A 15,447-nucleotide genomic window follows, 5' to 3' on the forward strand; every position below is an offset into this window, starting at 1 on the left:
CACCAACACTGATCTAGATCATCCTTAAATAGGGATTTTGGATGGATTTCCTTCTAAGGTCACTTGAATGGGTACCTTCGGAGTTCTACTCTCAGTACAACAGAATAACAGTAATAGCTTTAGAACTTGAAGAGACAATAATACTTTCTTGTATAATCACAATTTTTATAAAAATAAATGATCTTTTTCTTTCTCTAAAAATGCTGGCCTGAGGATGACAGAGACTAGGTTTGCTCCAAGCACCCTGTAAGCAACTAAGGGATAAGGAGAGAAATACCACTGGATGCCAGACTAATTTAGCATGTGTAATCCTGACTAGGAATTAAAAGAACAGAAAGATGAAGGGAATTCAAAGAGTCAGTGGCCTCTCCATCAATTCCATTTTTAATCAATATGATTAAAATCTCATAGGCCTTCTTTTCCCTCCTTCCCAGAGTAAATCTAGATTTGTGGTGCTGGCAGTGTTTCAATCATGACAGATACACAAATATAGATAGTATCAATTGATGAATAAACAGTTAACAAATAAACCTAATCATCACTCAGCACTATTTTCTTTGTAAAGTAAATAAAAGAAAGATGATTAGAGAACATCAACTTAAGAATCATTGTCATGCTTGTTTGATTGAAAGTCTTTGTTGTTGTTATTAAAGATTTGCTTCTGAACCTCCGTAAAAAGTTGACATTTTGACTAACGTCGCCATTGCACACATTCTCTCAATTTGGATGTTTGTTTCGCCCAGGCAACCCTGGGGTCATTTACATGATGTCAGATTCTTGAGACAAGGAACTGCTTCTATCATCTAGCACATATGAAGTTCTGAATAAAGTGATTATAGATTAATTGACTGAGTACAAGAATATTATTACTCTAATACAGCACATTGAAATAAAAGATTCTTACCTGAAAATCAATTAACAGAACTTAATATGAATAAGGAATTAGCAGAGGGATACAGTCTGTCTGAGGTATAACTTCTCATAAACTACTGTCTAGAATTTGATACAATTTCAATGGGTGATCTGCATGGTATAATGCATCTACTTTCAAAGTTTAGTCCTGAGGATCCCTGAGACCTTTTCAGCAATCAATGGAGTTAAAACTTTGCATAATAATGCCAAGATTATTTAATTTGTAATTTGAAAAAATATCAAAAGATAAATAAATCAATGAATAAATAAATAAATAAATAAACAAACAAACAAATAAATAAATAAATAAATAAATGAATGAATGAATGAATGAATGAATGAATGAATGAATGAATAAATAAATAAATAAAAGCTTTTGCGGGGAGTGGGTAAAGGAGCCCCTTCAAAAAATTTTTGAGACTGTAAAGAGATCCAGAGACCAAAAAGTTTGATACCTAATGGTATAATGGAAAGAATATTTGAGGTAGAGTCAGTAGAACCTGTGTTTAAATCCTCCCTTTAACATTTGTGTGACCATGGGCAAGTCTTAACCTCTCTGAACCTCAGTTTACTCATTTGAAAATGAGCATCATAATTCTTAATGTACCTATCTCGTGAGTTTTTTGTAAAGATTAAAAGAGGAAATGTATATAAAGCATTTTTGTGATAATGACTGTAACTACAATAATCCCTGGAAAACTATTCCATGATCTAAAGTAATTTAAATTTCAAGTAGCAGTCATTAAGTGTGCTAGGTTTCATATTGGTTCTATTCTACTGCTTCCCCAGAAAATACACTTATACACACACCCCTAATTCTTTTTCTTAGTTTGAACCAATTTTAAATGTGTATTGTACCATGCCAAGCAAATTCATTTCTTACTAGTGCTTACATTTTGCAGATATTTAGAAGTCCTCCATCTCAGGACATCACTTCTTCACTTTTTGTTGTTCAGTTATGTCCAACTCTTCATGACCTCATAGACAAAACTGTCCATCAGGTTTTCTTGGCAAAGATGCTAGAATAATTTGCCATTTCCATTTCTAGTGGGCTAAGGCAAACAGATAAGTGGCTTACCCAGAGTCGCAAAACTATGTGAGAGGCAGGTTTTGAATTCAAGTCTTTCTGACCCCAGAGCTGGCTCTCTATTTACTGAGCTACCTAGTTCTTCACACTAGACTATTAATTCCTTTTCTCTTTCATCCTAAGTCTGGCCTTGTATTTCCTTGATCATGTTTTGTTATTCTTCCTGGATTCCCTCCAATTCATTTGGAGCTTTCAGAAATGGCTAGGAAGAGCACACATAGCATTCTAGGTGTGGCCTCCTAGAGTCACTGGAGAGGGAGGGACTGACCTTCATCTCCCCATTCCTTGTTGTGATGCAAGCACAGTATCCTGGACGAAGACACAAAAAGTGCCAGGGTACTATGAGTTGGCTTTACCCACAGAGTCTTCAAAAAAAGATCAACAATGGAAGTCAAGTATTTTCTATTCAAGGGAAAGCTGAATTGTGAGAAAGTCTGATTCGAATGTGAATAATGAGGAATTGCTTTATGGAAGTGAAGGCATAATTGCCAGTCCTAGGCAAGAATAGTAAGTTGTAATAAGCTTTTGATTAATCTTATGCACAGAATAGTTTTTAATAATTTAATAAATAAACATTTCCACTTTTGTCATATGGAGGAAATAAATTAGAGCAAAATCTGTTTGGTTTCAAGAATATAATCTATTTGAGCTATGCACATGATTTCTTGTTAGTGACCTAGCTCCCAAAGGTCAAAATGGAGGTTCAGCAGCTTAGCCTCTTACTTGAAACTCTCCGGTGAAACCTAGTGCAATGTCCACATATAACTGAATTCTCCTAAAATCTCTTCCATATGTTAAACTGAAATAACTCTCTTCCATCTTTTAAAAGTAATTAAGCTCTTAGATTTTTTTGCTGTGAAAACACACACACACACACATATGTGCATGCATACCACACACACACATGATGTTCCAAAGAGGAAAATAATTGTTCTGGAAAGAGAATTGTATAAAAATTTCTCTTCTCTCATTGGAGGCAGTGAGGTCCTTTCTTAGTGTCACTTCACCTATCTACAGTGTCAGATTTTATCATCCATCTACACCAAGTGGCATTGCTATGCCTTATTTCTAGCACAGATAGCCCTTTAATTGTATTTAAGATTTTAGAGGTGGAGAGGTGGTGTTTGGACTGGAATCAAAAAGACTTGAATTAAAATCCATCTTCAGACATTTATTGGCTGTGATTTTTAGCAAATCACTGAACCTCTACAGTAATAACACTTATCTCAAAGTGTTGTTGTGAGAATAAAATGAAATAATATTTTAGGTGCTTTTCAAACCTTAAGGTGCTATGCAAATGCTAATTCTTATTATAATTTAATGAAAACTTAGTATATTTGCTACACTGAACCTTGCTGACATTATTCTTTCTGAGTTTAGAAACTCATCTGTATTCATCCTTTGTATCCACTTCTTACTTCCATCTGCACATGCTCCTTTAGCATCTGAATAAGTTGATGAGGTAATTGTGCAATTGCACTAGGCTGGAAGAAATTACAGTCAGAAAAACCTGAGTTCAAATTCCATCAAAGCAAATTACTAGCTGGGCAAGTTCCTTAATCTTTCTCAGCCTCAGTTTCCTCATCTATAAAAAAAGAATCATAAGAGTATCTATATTACAGGGTTGTTTTTATAAGGATCAAATGTGATATTGAATGTACACTGCTTTGCCAACCTTAAAGTATTTATAATGTTATTATTGTTGATACAATTCTTATTATTTTTTGCTATTGTTGCTGTTCAGTCATTTCATTTTCTTTTCTTTTCTTTTTTTTTTTTTTTTACCCTTGTACTTCGGTGTATTGTCTCATAGGTGGAAGAGTGGTAAGGGTAGGCAATGGGGGTCAAGTGACTTGCCCAGGGTCACACAGCTGGGAAGTGGCTGAGGCCGGATTTGAACCTAAGACCTCCTGTCTCTAGGCCTGGCTCTCACTCCACTGAGCTACCCAGCTGCCCCTGTTCAGTCATTTCAATTGTGTCTGACTCTTTATCATCCCATTTGGGGTTTCCTTGGCAGAAACATTGGAGTGATTTTGCCATTTCATTTTCTAGCTCATTTTACAGATGAGGAAACTGAGGTAAACAGGGTCAAATGATTTGCCTGGGGTGACCTAGCAGTAAGTGTCTGAACCCTAATTTGAACTCAGGTCTTCCTGACTCCAGGCCAGACATTCTACCTACTGTGCCATTTAGCTGCCCCTATTCTTATTATTAGAGATCATCCTTCTAGTCCATATCATATAGTCTGTAGAGAAAACCATGGCTCAAAAATATAAAGTTATTTGCTTAATATTGCCCAGTTAGTTAATGGTTGTATCAAAACCAAAGCCCTGTTCTCTTAACTCCCAACTTAATGCTTTTTTCATTATACTTTCTCCAACCTTAACATCTTTCATGTTTCAATATAGTCAAGGAATGGGGAAGAAAAATGCCATATGTCATGAATTGGTGAAGAAATTACTTTGCTCATTTCGGACCAACTCTGGACCAAAGTTCACTTTGGACGAATTTCTTATTGCTGCTCGATGGCCATTCACTAGGTCAAACATGTGCTAACAGGAAAAGACTATGAATCAAGGGGACTAGGATGGTTGGGGCATGATATTTTATGATCCATTCAGAAGAAGAAAGCTTCTCTTAAGACACTGGTCACTGCCTTGACACTCTCTAGCTTCTTCTGTAGAGGATCCACCTCGCTTCATAAACACTGCAGAGATTGGCTAACTTGACCATCATGTGTCCTACAGGCCTTTTATTTCTAGAAAATATTTGCACCTTGAATTCATGCCTGGACCTCCACCGGAGCCTCCATAACACTGATTTTGTATGAATAATAGTTATCACATTCATTTCGGATGTCATAGAAGTAGCTTATTTAACGGGAGTAGGTCCACATTGTAGACAGACAAGAAGCCAACAGGGTCCATTCCTATTTGCCCATAGATAACATGCACCAGGAGAAAGTATAGTTCTTTTCAAACTGTGATCTAGCATAGGTCTTTTTCCACATGAGAGAATTCTGTGAAAATGTCTCTCTTCCTCTATCCATATGCCATGGGACTTTTGAATGACAAATTCATAGAGATAGAAGGGATTTCAGAGACCTTGTAGTCCAACCTATATTTTAAATAGGCATCTCCTCTAGAGCAAACAAGAGTTTCTCATATGGGATTGAGATTGGCTCTTGCAGGAATGACTGCAGTAATCTGCGTCTGGCATACCAGAGTGCAAACGCCAAATACTCTTGTACTGAGAACAAAACCATTAAAAAAGACCCAAGGTGGGTCAGTGTCTCTTGCATCCAAAACTCCCATTATAGACTTTGTTGACATTGTCAAGTCTTGCCAAAATGAAGTGTCCATTTTTTCATTCCATGGGAACTCAGAGTCTAGGTTAAGATGTCCAGCGTTTGATCTGTTCCTCTTCTTTTTTTATTATTCACCCAGACCATGATATTTTTCTGTATTCCTTTGGAAAATTTCAGGTCTGTTCTGGTCCTCATCTCTTTTGACCAATGGATTTTTGCTTACTTCTCACAGTGGCCTCCTCTCTCCAGAGCAGACTTCATAAGGAGGTTTCAATTTCATGCATCTAAAACAAAGCATTGAACTTAATATCAATCAACAATGTACATAACTGTAGAATAATCTAAGACTGATATGGTACTATTACAGTCTCACGGTCTCCTATTGGGTGTGCATTACATGGAACAGAGGAGATCTTTTATATAATTCTAAACTCATGCATATATGACATAAATATCAAACTTTATCCTTCTTTTCTTGTTCTCTCCCTGATAACTAACTTCACATTCACATTCATTCAAAAAGGTAAAATAAAACCAGTTCTGTCCTCTCTTCTTCTACTTCTAAATTTTCTGATGTTGTCATAGGACAGGACCTGTGAAGAGATGGAAGGAACTCTCTGGATGAAGAAACTCCCTCTAGCCATGAATGTCTGTGCCTCTTTCACAACTTACAGTCTTAGGATGTTGGTTAGAGCATTGAAAATTTAAGTGACTTTCCCAGGCTTACAGAACAATTATGTGTGAGAGGAAGGATTTTTACCCAAGTCTTCCTGGTTCTAAGCCCAGCACTCTACCTATTATACCAGTATTAAAAAGAAAAGAATAAAAGGAGTGTTAGAAATGTGTTTTTTTTAATGACAAATGGGCAATGTGGCTGTGTAATCTTAGTCAAGTCACTTAATTGCCTTGGGCCTCAGTTTCCTCATTCTCAAAATGAAGTTTATGTGGCCTTTGAAGTCCTTTCATCCTATGATCCCATGGACTGGGTGTAGAGGTCAGGAAGAGCTCTACCAATCATCTCACTCCACTCATCCAAAAATAGGCCCCAAAACACTAAAACAGGAACTTTTCCCAAGAGCTCCAGGGTAGGATTGAAAACTCTAGAGTTTGTGTGGATGAGGATGGGAAAAGGGTGTTATATGATCTTAGGTAGTGGCAAATAACTTAACACCGTCCAGGTGACAACATCCAACTCTTTGTGAGCTCTGACTTTTTGGAAAGTTGTTTCCAGAGTTTCGAAGCAGGTGTCCCACTGGCCTTTGTTATAGGTCTGTTCATTTCTACTTTTGATGGGGCTGAGAAAGCATGGTAAAAGAGGCTGGAATCTGGAGCTATAGACTGTCAATGAAAATTCAATTCAAGAAATATTCACTAAGTGTGAACTTTGTACGAGGCACTAAGGTAAATGTTGGTACACTTTTCCATCTTCTTATCTTAGGATTCATGTAGGGGAATAGGAGGTGGGAGAAATAAAAAGATACCAGAACTGCTGCTGTCCTGAATGATCCTGCCAGATTTGTGATCGGTATTTCAGTGTAATGTTGTCCATGCCACATTCCTTCTTGGTCCATACCTCTTTCTGACATAGCAGTAGATAATAGCAAGGAAGAGACTTAACAGCAATCCGACACCAATTCCAACTGCAATATATTTTTCATAAGAGTCCACAGCATAGGAATTTAATGTTAAGTGCTCACACCTTTCTCCAGTATAACCTGTAGTACATCTAAAAATATATTTTTTAAAAGTTTAATGTTAGTCCAAAGGAATTCAAAGTTTCATTGAATCAATAAATGCTTGAAACGCAGAGAAAATTACTTTAGAAAAGGAGAGATAATGCAAATTAGGAAGGCAGGAGCTCTAGAAAGGAAATAATAATCTGTTGACAGCATTGAGTTACTAAACAAGGTCATTGTTATTTTTCTCAGGCTCATTTTGTCAAGGTCTCAAGTGTATTTCTTTTTGTCAGAATGAAAACTCAGTGTCTAAATAAAAATTTAGTATCTGGGTCTGTAATCTTGCTATCACAGGGTACTCTCAGTTGAGAAAACTGTTTACATCAGAACAGATAGATCTGTAAGTCTTAGGGGGTACATTTTATAGGTCAAAGAATCATAAATTTGGAGCTGGGAAAGACCTCTGGAGTCATTGAGCCCAGCCTCCTTATTTGACAGATGAGAAAATTGAGGCCCAAAGAAGGGAGATGACTTGCCAAAAGCCACCCATGTAATAAGTGAAAGGAGCAGCTAGGTGGCCACAGTAGGTAGAGTGTTGGGCCTGGACTCTGGCAGATTCATTTTCTTGAGTTCAGCTGTCACTAGTCACTTAGGCAAGTCACTTCACCCTATTTCTCTCAGTTTTCTCATCTGTAAAATGAACTGGAAAAGGAAATGGCAAGTCACTCCAGGATCTCTGCCAAGAAAATCCCCAAAATGGGGCCATGGAGGGTCAGATACAACTGAAACAACTGAGCAACAACAACAACAACAACAACAACAACAAAGGGATGGATGCTCTCTTCTTGATGTCAGACTATTTTGGGGGCAGCTAAATAAGGCAGTGGATAAAGAATGGGGCTTGAAGTAAAAAAGACCTGAGTTCAAATGTAACTTCAAACACTTCCTAGCTGTGTGATCCTAAACAAGTCACTTAATCCCTGATTTTCTGACAAAAATATCCATTAGATCCAGTAGAAAAGTAAATGGCAAACCACTCCAGTATCCTAGTTAAGAAAATTACACGAATAAATCTGATCCATGGGATTATGAAGAGTCTAATACAGCCTAATGACTGAAGAGCAACAAGGATAGCCAGTTAGCTCTTTTAATTTCCACTTGTTGCTTGTTTTACTAATATCAAAGGAAGTTTAGGTCATGATATTTTCACTTGCACATTAATAATTACTCCCTGATTATCTTTTGAGAGCTATCATTGATGGTGTAGTGCCTAGAGAGTTGGTTTTAGCAGCCTGGAGATCTGGGTCCAGACCTACCTCTCATAGGCATTAACTTTGTGACTACTGTTGTATCCCCCTCTCTTTTGTCCCTATACTCTCCAAAGATAGCACAATGCCTGGCACATAGCAGGCATTTAATAAATGTTTATTGAATTGTTAAATTCATCCTTGGAGAATTGCTTAAGCTCTCACTGATCAATGCCAGGCTACTTTCTAAGACTGAAATTAGAGATGACTTGTTGATATTTCCACAGGAGGAAATCACAGATCTGGGCTCCCTCCTGCCCATCTCTGTTTCACAGAAGTAGTTGGAAAAAAAGCAGACTAGTAAATGTTCTTAGCCATTGGGAAAAGGTTCTGCAGAAATTCAATATGAATCAAATTCTTGATTTCTACAAGAAAAGGCCCTGCAACTTCCCTAAAGACTGTGTTTCCTTCAGTTGGTTTAAGTAGATTTGTTTGCTGCTGACATAAAAAACCACCAGCTAGGCAAGACGCTGTTGGTGGTGAGGGACAGTAGGGTTGAGGGTTGTATTCATTGCCTTTACCTGCAGATGGCTTTCTTGAGCTCATGGTGGAATGCACAGATCCCATTGATGCAGTAGCTATGATGATCTGCAAGGCAAGGGTGAGAGAACTTCAGGGCTATGGGGCCCTCTGTATATTCAACTAAGAGAAAGAAACATGAGAAATAAATTGGGATCAATTCTAGCCAAGAAAGCTTTTTTTATTTTAAAGATTTCTTTGGCTGCCTAGACATTTGAACAACTGATCTTGTGGTGGTAAGGGAGACCTGATTCTGTCCAGCCAAATCTTTTCTTTAATCCTTCCCTTCTCTCTTAGAGTTGATACTAAATAGCAATTCCAATTGAGATTAAGTGAGTTGCTCAGGGTCACACAGTTAGGAAGTGTCTGAGACCAGATTGTCTAGGGTCAAATTTGAGCCCAGGATCTGACTCCCTATCTACTAAGCAACTAGCTGTTGCCCCTTCCAAATAAATCGTGAAATAATTAAAGGTAAGAGGTGGATTGGGTTTGTTTTTTTACCCCCAAGTTCAGAATGAGGAACATTTGAAGTGTGTATGCACTAACTCACCAAAAGATGGCAGCATTGATACTATCCTCCTAGCATTGTACCAATGACCACTTTCCTAACATTTTCTATAGTGAAGGAATGAAAATAATCGTGACTATTGTTCTTTTTTCATTTCCATATAGCAAAATCCACCACTCAATATGACGTGAGATATTAAGTTGAATCCTCTATCTTTCTGAGAAAAGGACAAAGTGTTCTAAATCAGCACTGGGAATTTCTCTAGAAGTTGCCCCAGGTGGGGGATGAATATGCCTTCCTCCTCCTCTCTTTCCCTTTGTTTTTCTTTAATGTCCATCTCTCTCTCTCTTTCTCTCTCTCTCTCTCTCTCTCTCTCTCTCTCTCTCACACACACACACACACACACACACACACACACACACACACACACACAAACACTCCAAATGTGACAATAGTAAGTGGACAAATGTCTTCATTTTTGTCACTGGAACCATTATTATGACCTAAAGAACTAAAATTGTTGATTTATATGACTATGAAAGGAAGGCAAAAAGTTGTCTTCTACACAGAATAAATGAGCATATTGCAGGATATCATACACCAAGACTAATAATAATGGAATACCATTTTACTTTTGTGCCTGTAAGACTTTTCATTTTGCATCCCCTGAGAAGGAAAAGAAACAGAGAAGGAACTATTTAATTTCCTTTTGCACTATTTTCTAACTCCTTGGACGTGAGGGTAAGAGGCTTTTTTCTACTTCTGCATAACACTCCCAAGAGCAGCATTTTGTCACATCATTCAAGGTAAAACAGAGAGATATAAGAGGAGGATTTATCATTGACTTGGTGAGCCTACCCAGAAGAATTACTGTAGGAAAGAGTTCACCTATTAGTGATTCTGGAGTCTAAAAATCAGAGTTCAAATCCCACTCTCATCACTTTCAAGCTGTATGACTTTTTGGCACATCACTAAATTTCTCTGGGCCTCAGTTTCCCTCGTAGGAAAAATGATGGAGTTGGACTAGCTGTCCTCTCACATTCCTTCTAGCTCTGACTCTGTAATCCTATTTTGTGGACCACCAGAAACCATTGAGTTATTAGTAGTTCTTTGCTTTGATCAATGCCCCTTTGAGGGCACAACTCTTATTTAAGGAGGGGAATCTGAGAGTGTTTCCTCTAAGAAACTCCAGGATTTAAAGGCCCTGCAAGTCCTAAAAACTCACTCAATGAATATAACCTAAGGGTCCATTCTATGGGAATAGATGACACTATCTTATAAACAAAGTCTTTTTAGCAAACCAATAACTAAACTATCTTGGCACATAATTATGAAAGATCAATTCTTGCTATGTGACCCTGAGCAAGTCACTTTAATCCCAGTTGCCCAGCCCCTACCACTCTTCTGCCTTGGTATCAATACTTAAGATGGAAGGCAAGGGGTTTTTTTTAATGTACATCTCTTGGTTACTATATTTTAAAAAGTGCCAAACCAAGTTTTGTTTGTTTTTTTTTTTCCCTTGAAGTATTTGACATGTTCAATGTATTAGCAAAGTCTCAGTTATGGTCTCCTAGGGTGGGTGTTGGGATTAGAAAAACTGGGTCTCTAAAACACAGCATTCCCTGAAAAAGATGCTGACAGGGGTGTGCACTGAAAATTACTTTTAAAATACTCATCATTAACTTTATTCAATGAGCATTATCTGTGCTTCTAATCTAATCTTTTGATTTGATTCTGAAAGTTGAGGAAATGAGAACTTTTCTTATAGGAGACACAGTACTGAAAAGAACATTAGGTTTAGAGTTCTAATCCTGACTCACATTCTTGATAACTGTATAAAGAGTTCACTTCAGCACTGAACTGACTAGATGATTCTCCAGGGCCTTCCATTTCCATAATTTTTGTAGCAAAACAGACCAATGAGGATCAGCAGCTCAAAATTATACCTTGTTCTTGTCTAAGTGATTTGAAAATGGAAAGGAGAAAATTAAAGGAAGTGAGGCAATCACTCCTCTGGAGCAATGGGACCTCAATGCCATTTCAGGGGGTCTGTAATGCCAAAATTATTTTTTGTAATATTAGTAAGAAATTTTCATTTTGAAAATAGTAAATATTGATCAATATAATCCACATAAAGCTCTTTAGGAGGGTTCTCAATATTAAAGTTGCTGATCTAGAGAATGAGCATATACTAGGAAGATTTTTGAAGAGCAAGAAAACATAACCGCCACAAAGCTAGGCAAAATATTGCCAACTTTTTCTTCACAGATAGATACAAAGCACCAGTCTTAAAGAATAATCTTAGATAGAACTGCTATAAAAAAATAGGGCTGGCTATAACAAACTTGAACTGAAGCATATTGCTAGCAATTTGAGAATTTTAGGTGAAAACCAGCATCTGTTTGGACAGAATGGTTTTCATGGAAAAAGACAAAATGATAATGTCTACAAATATGTATTTCCTACAAAATTAGTTATTGAATATTGTTGTCAGGTTTGGATGTAGGGGGAAAACCCAACATGAAGAGTTAGATTAAAAATAAGATTTTATGGTCTAAAACTATTAGTGGAGTTAATAGGTGTGCATATTGGGTCATATATGGGTATATATTCATGTTTAACACACTTAAACACATACATGTATATATATGAACTCATCTTTGTTATGTGTCTTTATGAGCATGTATATATGTGTCCTGACATGAAGACATAATTTCGTAGGTAGAGGGAGCTCCCAGGAAGGAAGCTCCTACACATCAGGCTGGTAATTTTTTTGCTTCAATATTCTGAACACATATATTCTGAAACCGAATATTTGGAATGACCCTCCTCTTTTCCTCGGCTGCCAAGGGATGAGGTCAGGATATGGAGCTTCCTTTCTGCTTGATAACATCACTAACCTTCAAAGCAACATGGGGAATGTGGCTTGCATGAGAACCATAAAAACTTGTGCTCAGGTCTCGGCAGGTAACCAGCGTTCCAAGTTCACCTCCAAGAGTTCAAACAGGTTTGAAAAAATGCTGATGCTCAGAAGCTGCCAGTAGTTATTGCAATCATAATTAAAAGAAACGCGGGAGGTTGGGTACTTAGGGTGCTCAGCAGACGCTAAGGAAACTTTCTGAACAGGAGGAGAAAGTGGCTTCAGTTGCTGACTTTCTTCCATGGAGCCGAGCTCCCCTGACTGAAGCAAATGTCATTCCATACCAAGCTGTGATGTCAGTACCCAGAATGACAAAATGGTTAAATGTCTGAGAGGAGACTTGGATAGATCCAGATTTTAAGGGAACTCCGGGGCTCAGGTTCTCAGGAGGCAGCTGGGCAGCCTTTTACCTCCAGGTCAGTGATTTAAGGGAAAATGTTTCTTTCACAGGCTTTGCAAGCAAATTAGAACATTCCCACAAGACAATAAGTTATCGACTGAGAGTAATCACCCCGAATTGACTCAGGTGTCATCAGAATCCAGCTTTAACAGTAAACTATTACTTGAAATACAAATATATGGAAGAAAATACCTTCTGTTTTGTTAACTGTCCAGTTACTTTGCTGGCTCGTAATTGGTGTGGATACAGTAACTGCTGCCTCTTTACTCAGGGATGCCATGGCTGTATTTGGAAGGGGGAAAAGAAAACAATGAGACAGCGAGTTCATTTCACAGAACAACTTGTTTCATTCTTATTCTGAGTGCTTTGGGCCTACCAGGAATTCATTGCAATTGAAACATAAAGAATCAACAAAAGGAAATGACTATGCATTTCCCTTTTTTAAATTACGATTTTTAAAAATGTAAAACTCATTCTAGCAACTTTTTTATCATGGCTAAGGAAAAGAGAAAAGCAAATATAAATTATTAAGAATAAACAGAGAAAGAGGCCAGCTGGGTAGCTCAGTGGATTGAGAGCCAGGCCTATAGAACGGAGGTCCTGGGTTCAAATCCGGACTCAGACACTTCCCAGCTGTGTGACCCTGGGCAAGTCACTTGACCCCCATTGCCTACCCTTACCACTCTTCCACCTAGGAGTTAATGCACAGAAGTTAAGGGTTTAAAATAATTTAAAAAAAAAAGAATAAACAGAGAAAGTGGGGGACTCTACAGGGAAAGTGGAAATACTGCTTCATTTGGAGCTGGGTTCAATTGTGATTCTTGCATTTGTATATTACTTGTGTCTTTAAGCAAATTATTAAACCTCTTTTTCTTCAGTTTCCTCATATTTAAAATGAAAGTTTCAGAATTAATGAGTTCTATCTCAGGACCTTTCTTGTTGTCAATATAGGATAAAAATGTATGTAAGTACATATATATATACATATATATATATATATACATATATTAAACACACATAATACAAATGTGCAAGATGTATAATATACTTATTTCCATACACATGTGCAAAAACATACAAATATGTATATAATACATATATGTTAGTATAAATACATGTAGCTATTTGCAAGCATATCTAGTATATGTATATATATCGGTTTATAAAGATGTATGGGTATATCAAAATATCTCTATATAACTATATAAGTAGATATCTATATATAGGCATACATAGATATAGGCATAAATATATTATATATATTATATACACATACACACACAGAGAGAGAGAAAGACAGAGACAGAGAGAAAGACAGAGAGACAGAGGGACAGAAAGAGAGAACAATTCAGTTACCTGATTACTGCCATATTGAAATGAATCAAAAACATTAAATGTACTGCAATTGTTTAAAAATAAAATCTATTAGGTTCCAAGAGAAAGGGAGTCAAAACACCAGAAAGCAAAATTTATCCAATTAAAACTGAGTGCCAGTTGATTCCTAGAGTCCCTGCCCTAGCCTCTGTCACAAGCAAAAGTTATTGGAAGCTAATTTCTTTTCAACAAAGAGAAACTTAACACAGCGCCCATTTCAGACAGACACAATGACTAAAGGAAAAATGCCTACCACTGAGCAGAATGTACCATGGGATTCCAAGTGCCATCTCTTGCTGTTGATTAATAATATCTTTCCCTTTTCTCTCCCGACTGACAGGGCGCTCTGTTTATTGGGCTCCCTCTGTCTTTCTTGTTTATATATTTCATGAAACGTCACCTGGTAATTCTTACCAATCAAAAAAATGTATGTCTGGCAACAACATAAAGCCTTCAGGCACTCACGCATTATTGAGGAAACCAAGCATTATCTAGCTGTGGGATCAAGTTTTCTTTCGAAACATTAGTTTCCTGTTGCCTGTGGGCATAATTGTAAATGTAAAGCACTTTTTTAAAAATTCTTCATTTTCAGGTCAAACTGAGCATCATTGAACAAAATGATGTTCACTTGGAAGAAGACAAAATGATGTGGTGGCCTGAAAACATGGCTTTCCTGCAAAGATAAGCTAGTGAAGACCATTGCCAACTTCAGAAACTCTGTAAGTAGAACTAGAGTAGACTCTAAATGAAAAAATGCTAAATTACATTGGGACTCATCAACAACTAGGAACCCCATAGCTCTGGTTGAATTAAATTGTCAAATCAAAAATTGCCTGTTAGGACAGAACAAATCAAAATGACTTATTTTAATGACATTATAGCTAATTTATTTTGACAAGGGAATATTTTAAATTTTCTAATCTGGTACAAATATATTTCTGTACCAGCTAAGTACTTTAACACATAAAAGTTTCAGAAATACAAGTAATATCTGTCTTTATGCTATAACTTTTTCTCTTTTGTAATTATAATAATAACATATTTTATGATACATAAAACTCCTTTCTCATTAGATAATTACTTTTTTAAAAAAGTAGAACAGGATGCTAGATTCAGAAGACATAGTGACTAAGTATGCATCACAAATATTAGCATTGAGAGAAGCAATGAATCATTTTTTTTAAAAAAATCCCATTAAGACTTAATTAATAGTAACTTCCAGAAACTAATTTAGCTACTATAGGAGTTCTAAACTTGAGTCCATGACTTTAGAAAATTGATAACTGTAGTTCAATATAATTAGTTTCCTTTATAATCTCCTTATTTTTTAACTTAAAAAAAAACATTATTCTCAGAAGCTGCCCATAGATTTCCCAGATTTTTTATTTGTTTATAGAACTCTTAAAATTAACTATAACATTCAGGAATTCTTATCAT

General features: G+C 36.7%; 1 protein-coding gene across 5 annotated transcripts; it reads right to left on the minus strand.

Moving 5' to 3' along the window:
* Positions 1-5,532: 5,532 nt before the first annotated feature.
* On the minus strand, positions 5,533-14,300 carry EPGN (epithelial mitogen). 5 transcript variants are annotated; one of them, XM_044681351.1, is made up of 5 exons: positions 14,264-14,300; positions 12,856-12,918; positions 8,811-8,931; positions 7,006-7,032; positions 5,533-5,590 (listed from the first exon to the last, which is right to left on the minus strand). In XM_044681351.1, the coding sequence occupies exons 1-5, from the start codon at positions 14,298-14,300 to the stop codon at positions 5,533-5,535; spliced, it is 306 nt and encodes a 101-aa protein (XP_044537286.1). The 5 variants fall into 5 exon arrangements, with proteins under 5 accessions (XP_044537286.1, XP_044537285.1, XP_044537284.1 ...); XM_044681350.1 differs by having other exon boundaries at positions 12,829-12,918; XM_044681349.1 differs by having other exon boundaries at positions 6,880-7,032; positions 12,829-12,918.
* Positions 14,301-15,447: the final 1,147 nt, after the last annotated feature.

The sequence above is a fragment of the Gracilinanus agilis genome, chromosome 6, assembly GCF_016433145.1.
Source record: "Gracilinanus agilis isolate LMUSP501 chromosome 6, AgileGrace, whole genome shotgun sequence".
Classification (NCBI taxonomy): Eukaryota; Metazoa; Chordata; class Mammalia; order Didelphimorphia; family Didelphidae; genus Gracilinanus; species Gracilinanus agilis.

Excerpts from the sequence above, each read along its gene's own strand:
- EPGN (XM_044681349.1), bottom strand. The coding sequence starts at position 14,300 with ATGGCACTTGGAATCCCATGGTACATTCTGCTCAGTG. Across the intron at positions 8,932-12,828 it reads GACAGTTAACAAAACAGAAG|TTGAATATACAGAGGGCCCC; the intron begins GTATTTTCTTCC and ends TCTTTCTCTTAG. Across the intron at positions 5,591-6,879 it reads TACTGCTATGTCAGAAAGAG|ATGCATGAAATTGAAACCTC; the intron begins GTATGGACCAAG and ends GCTTTGTTTTAG.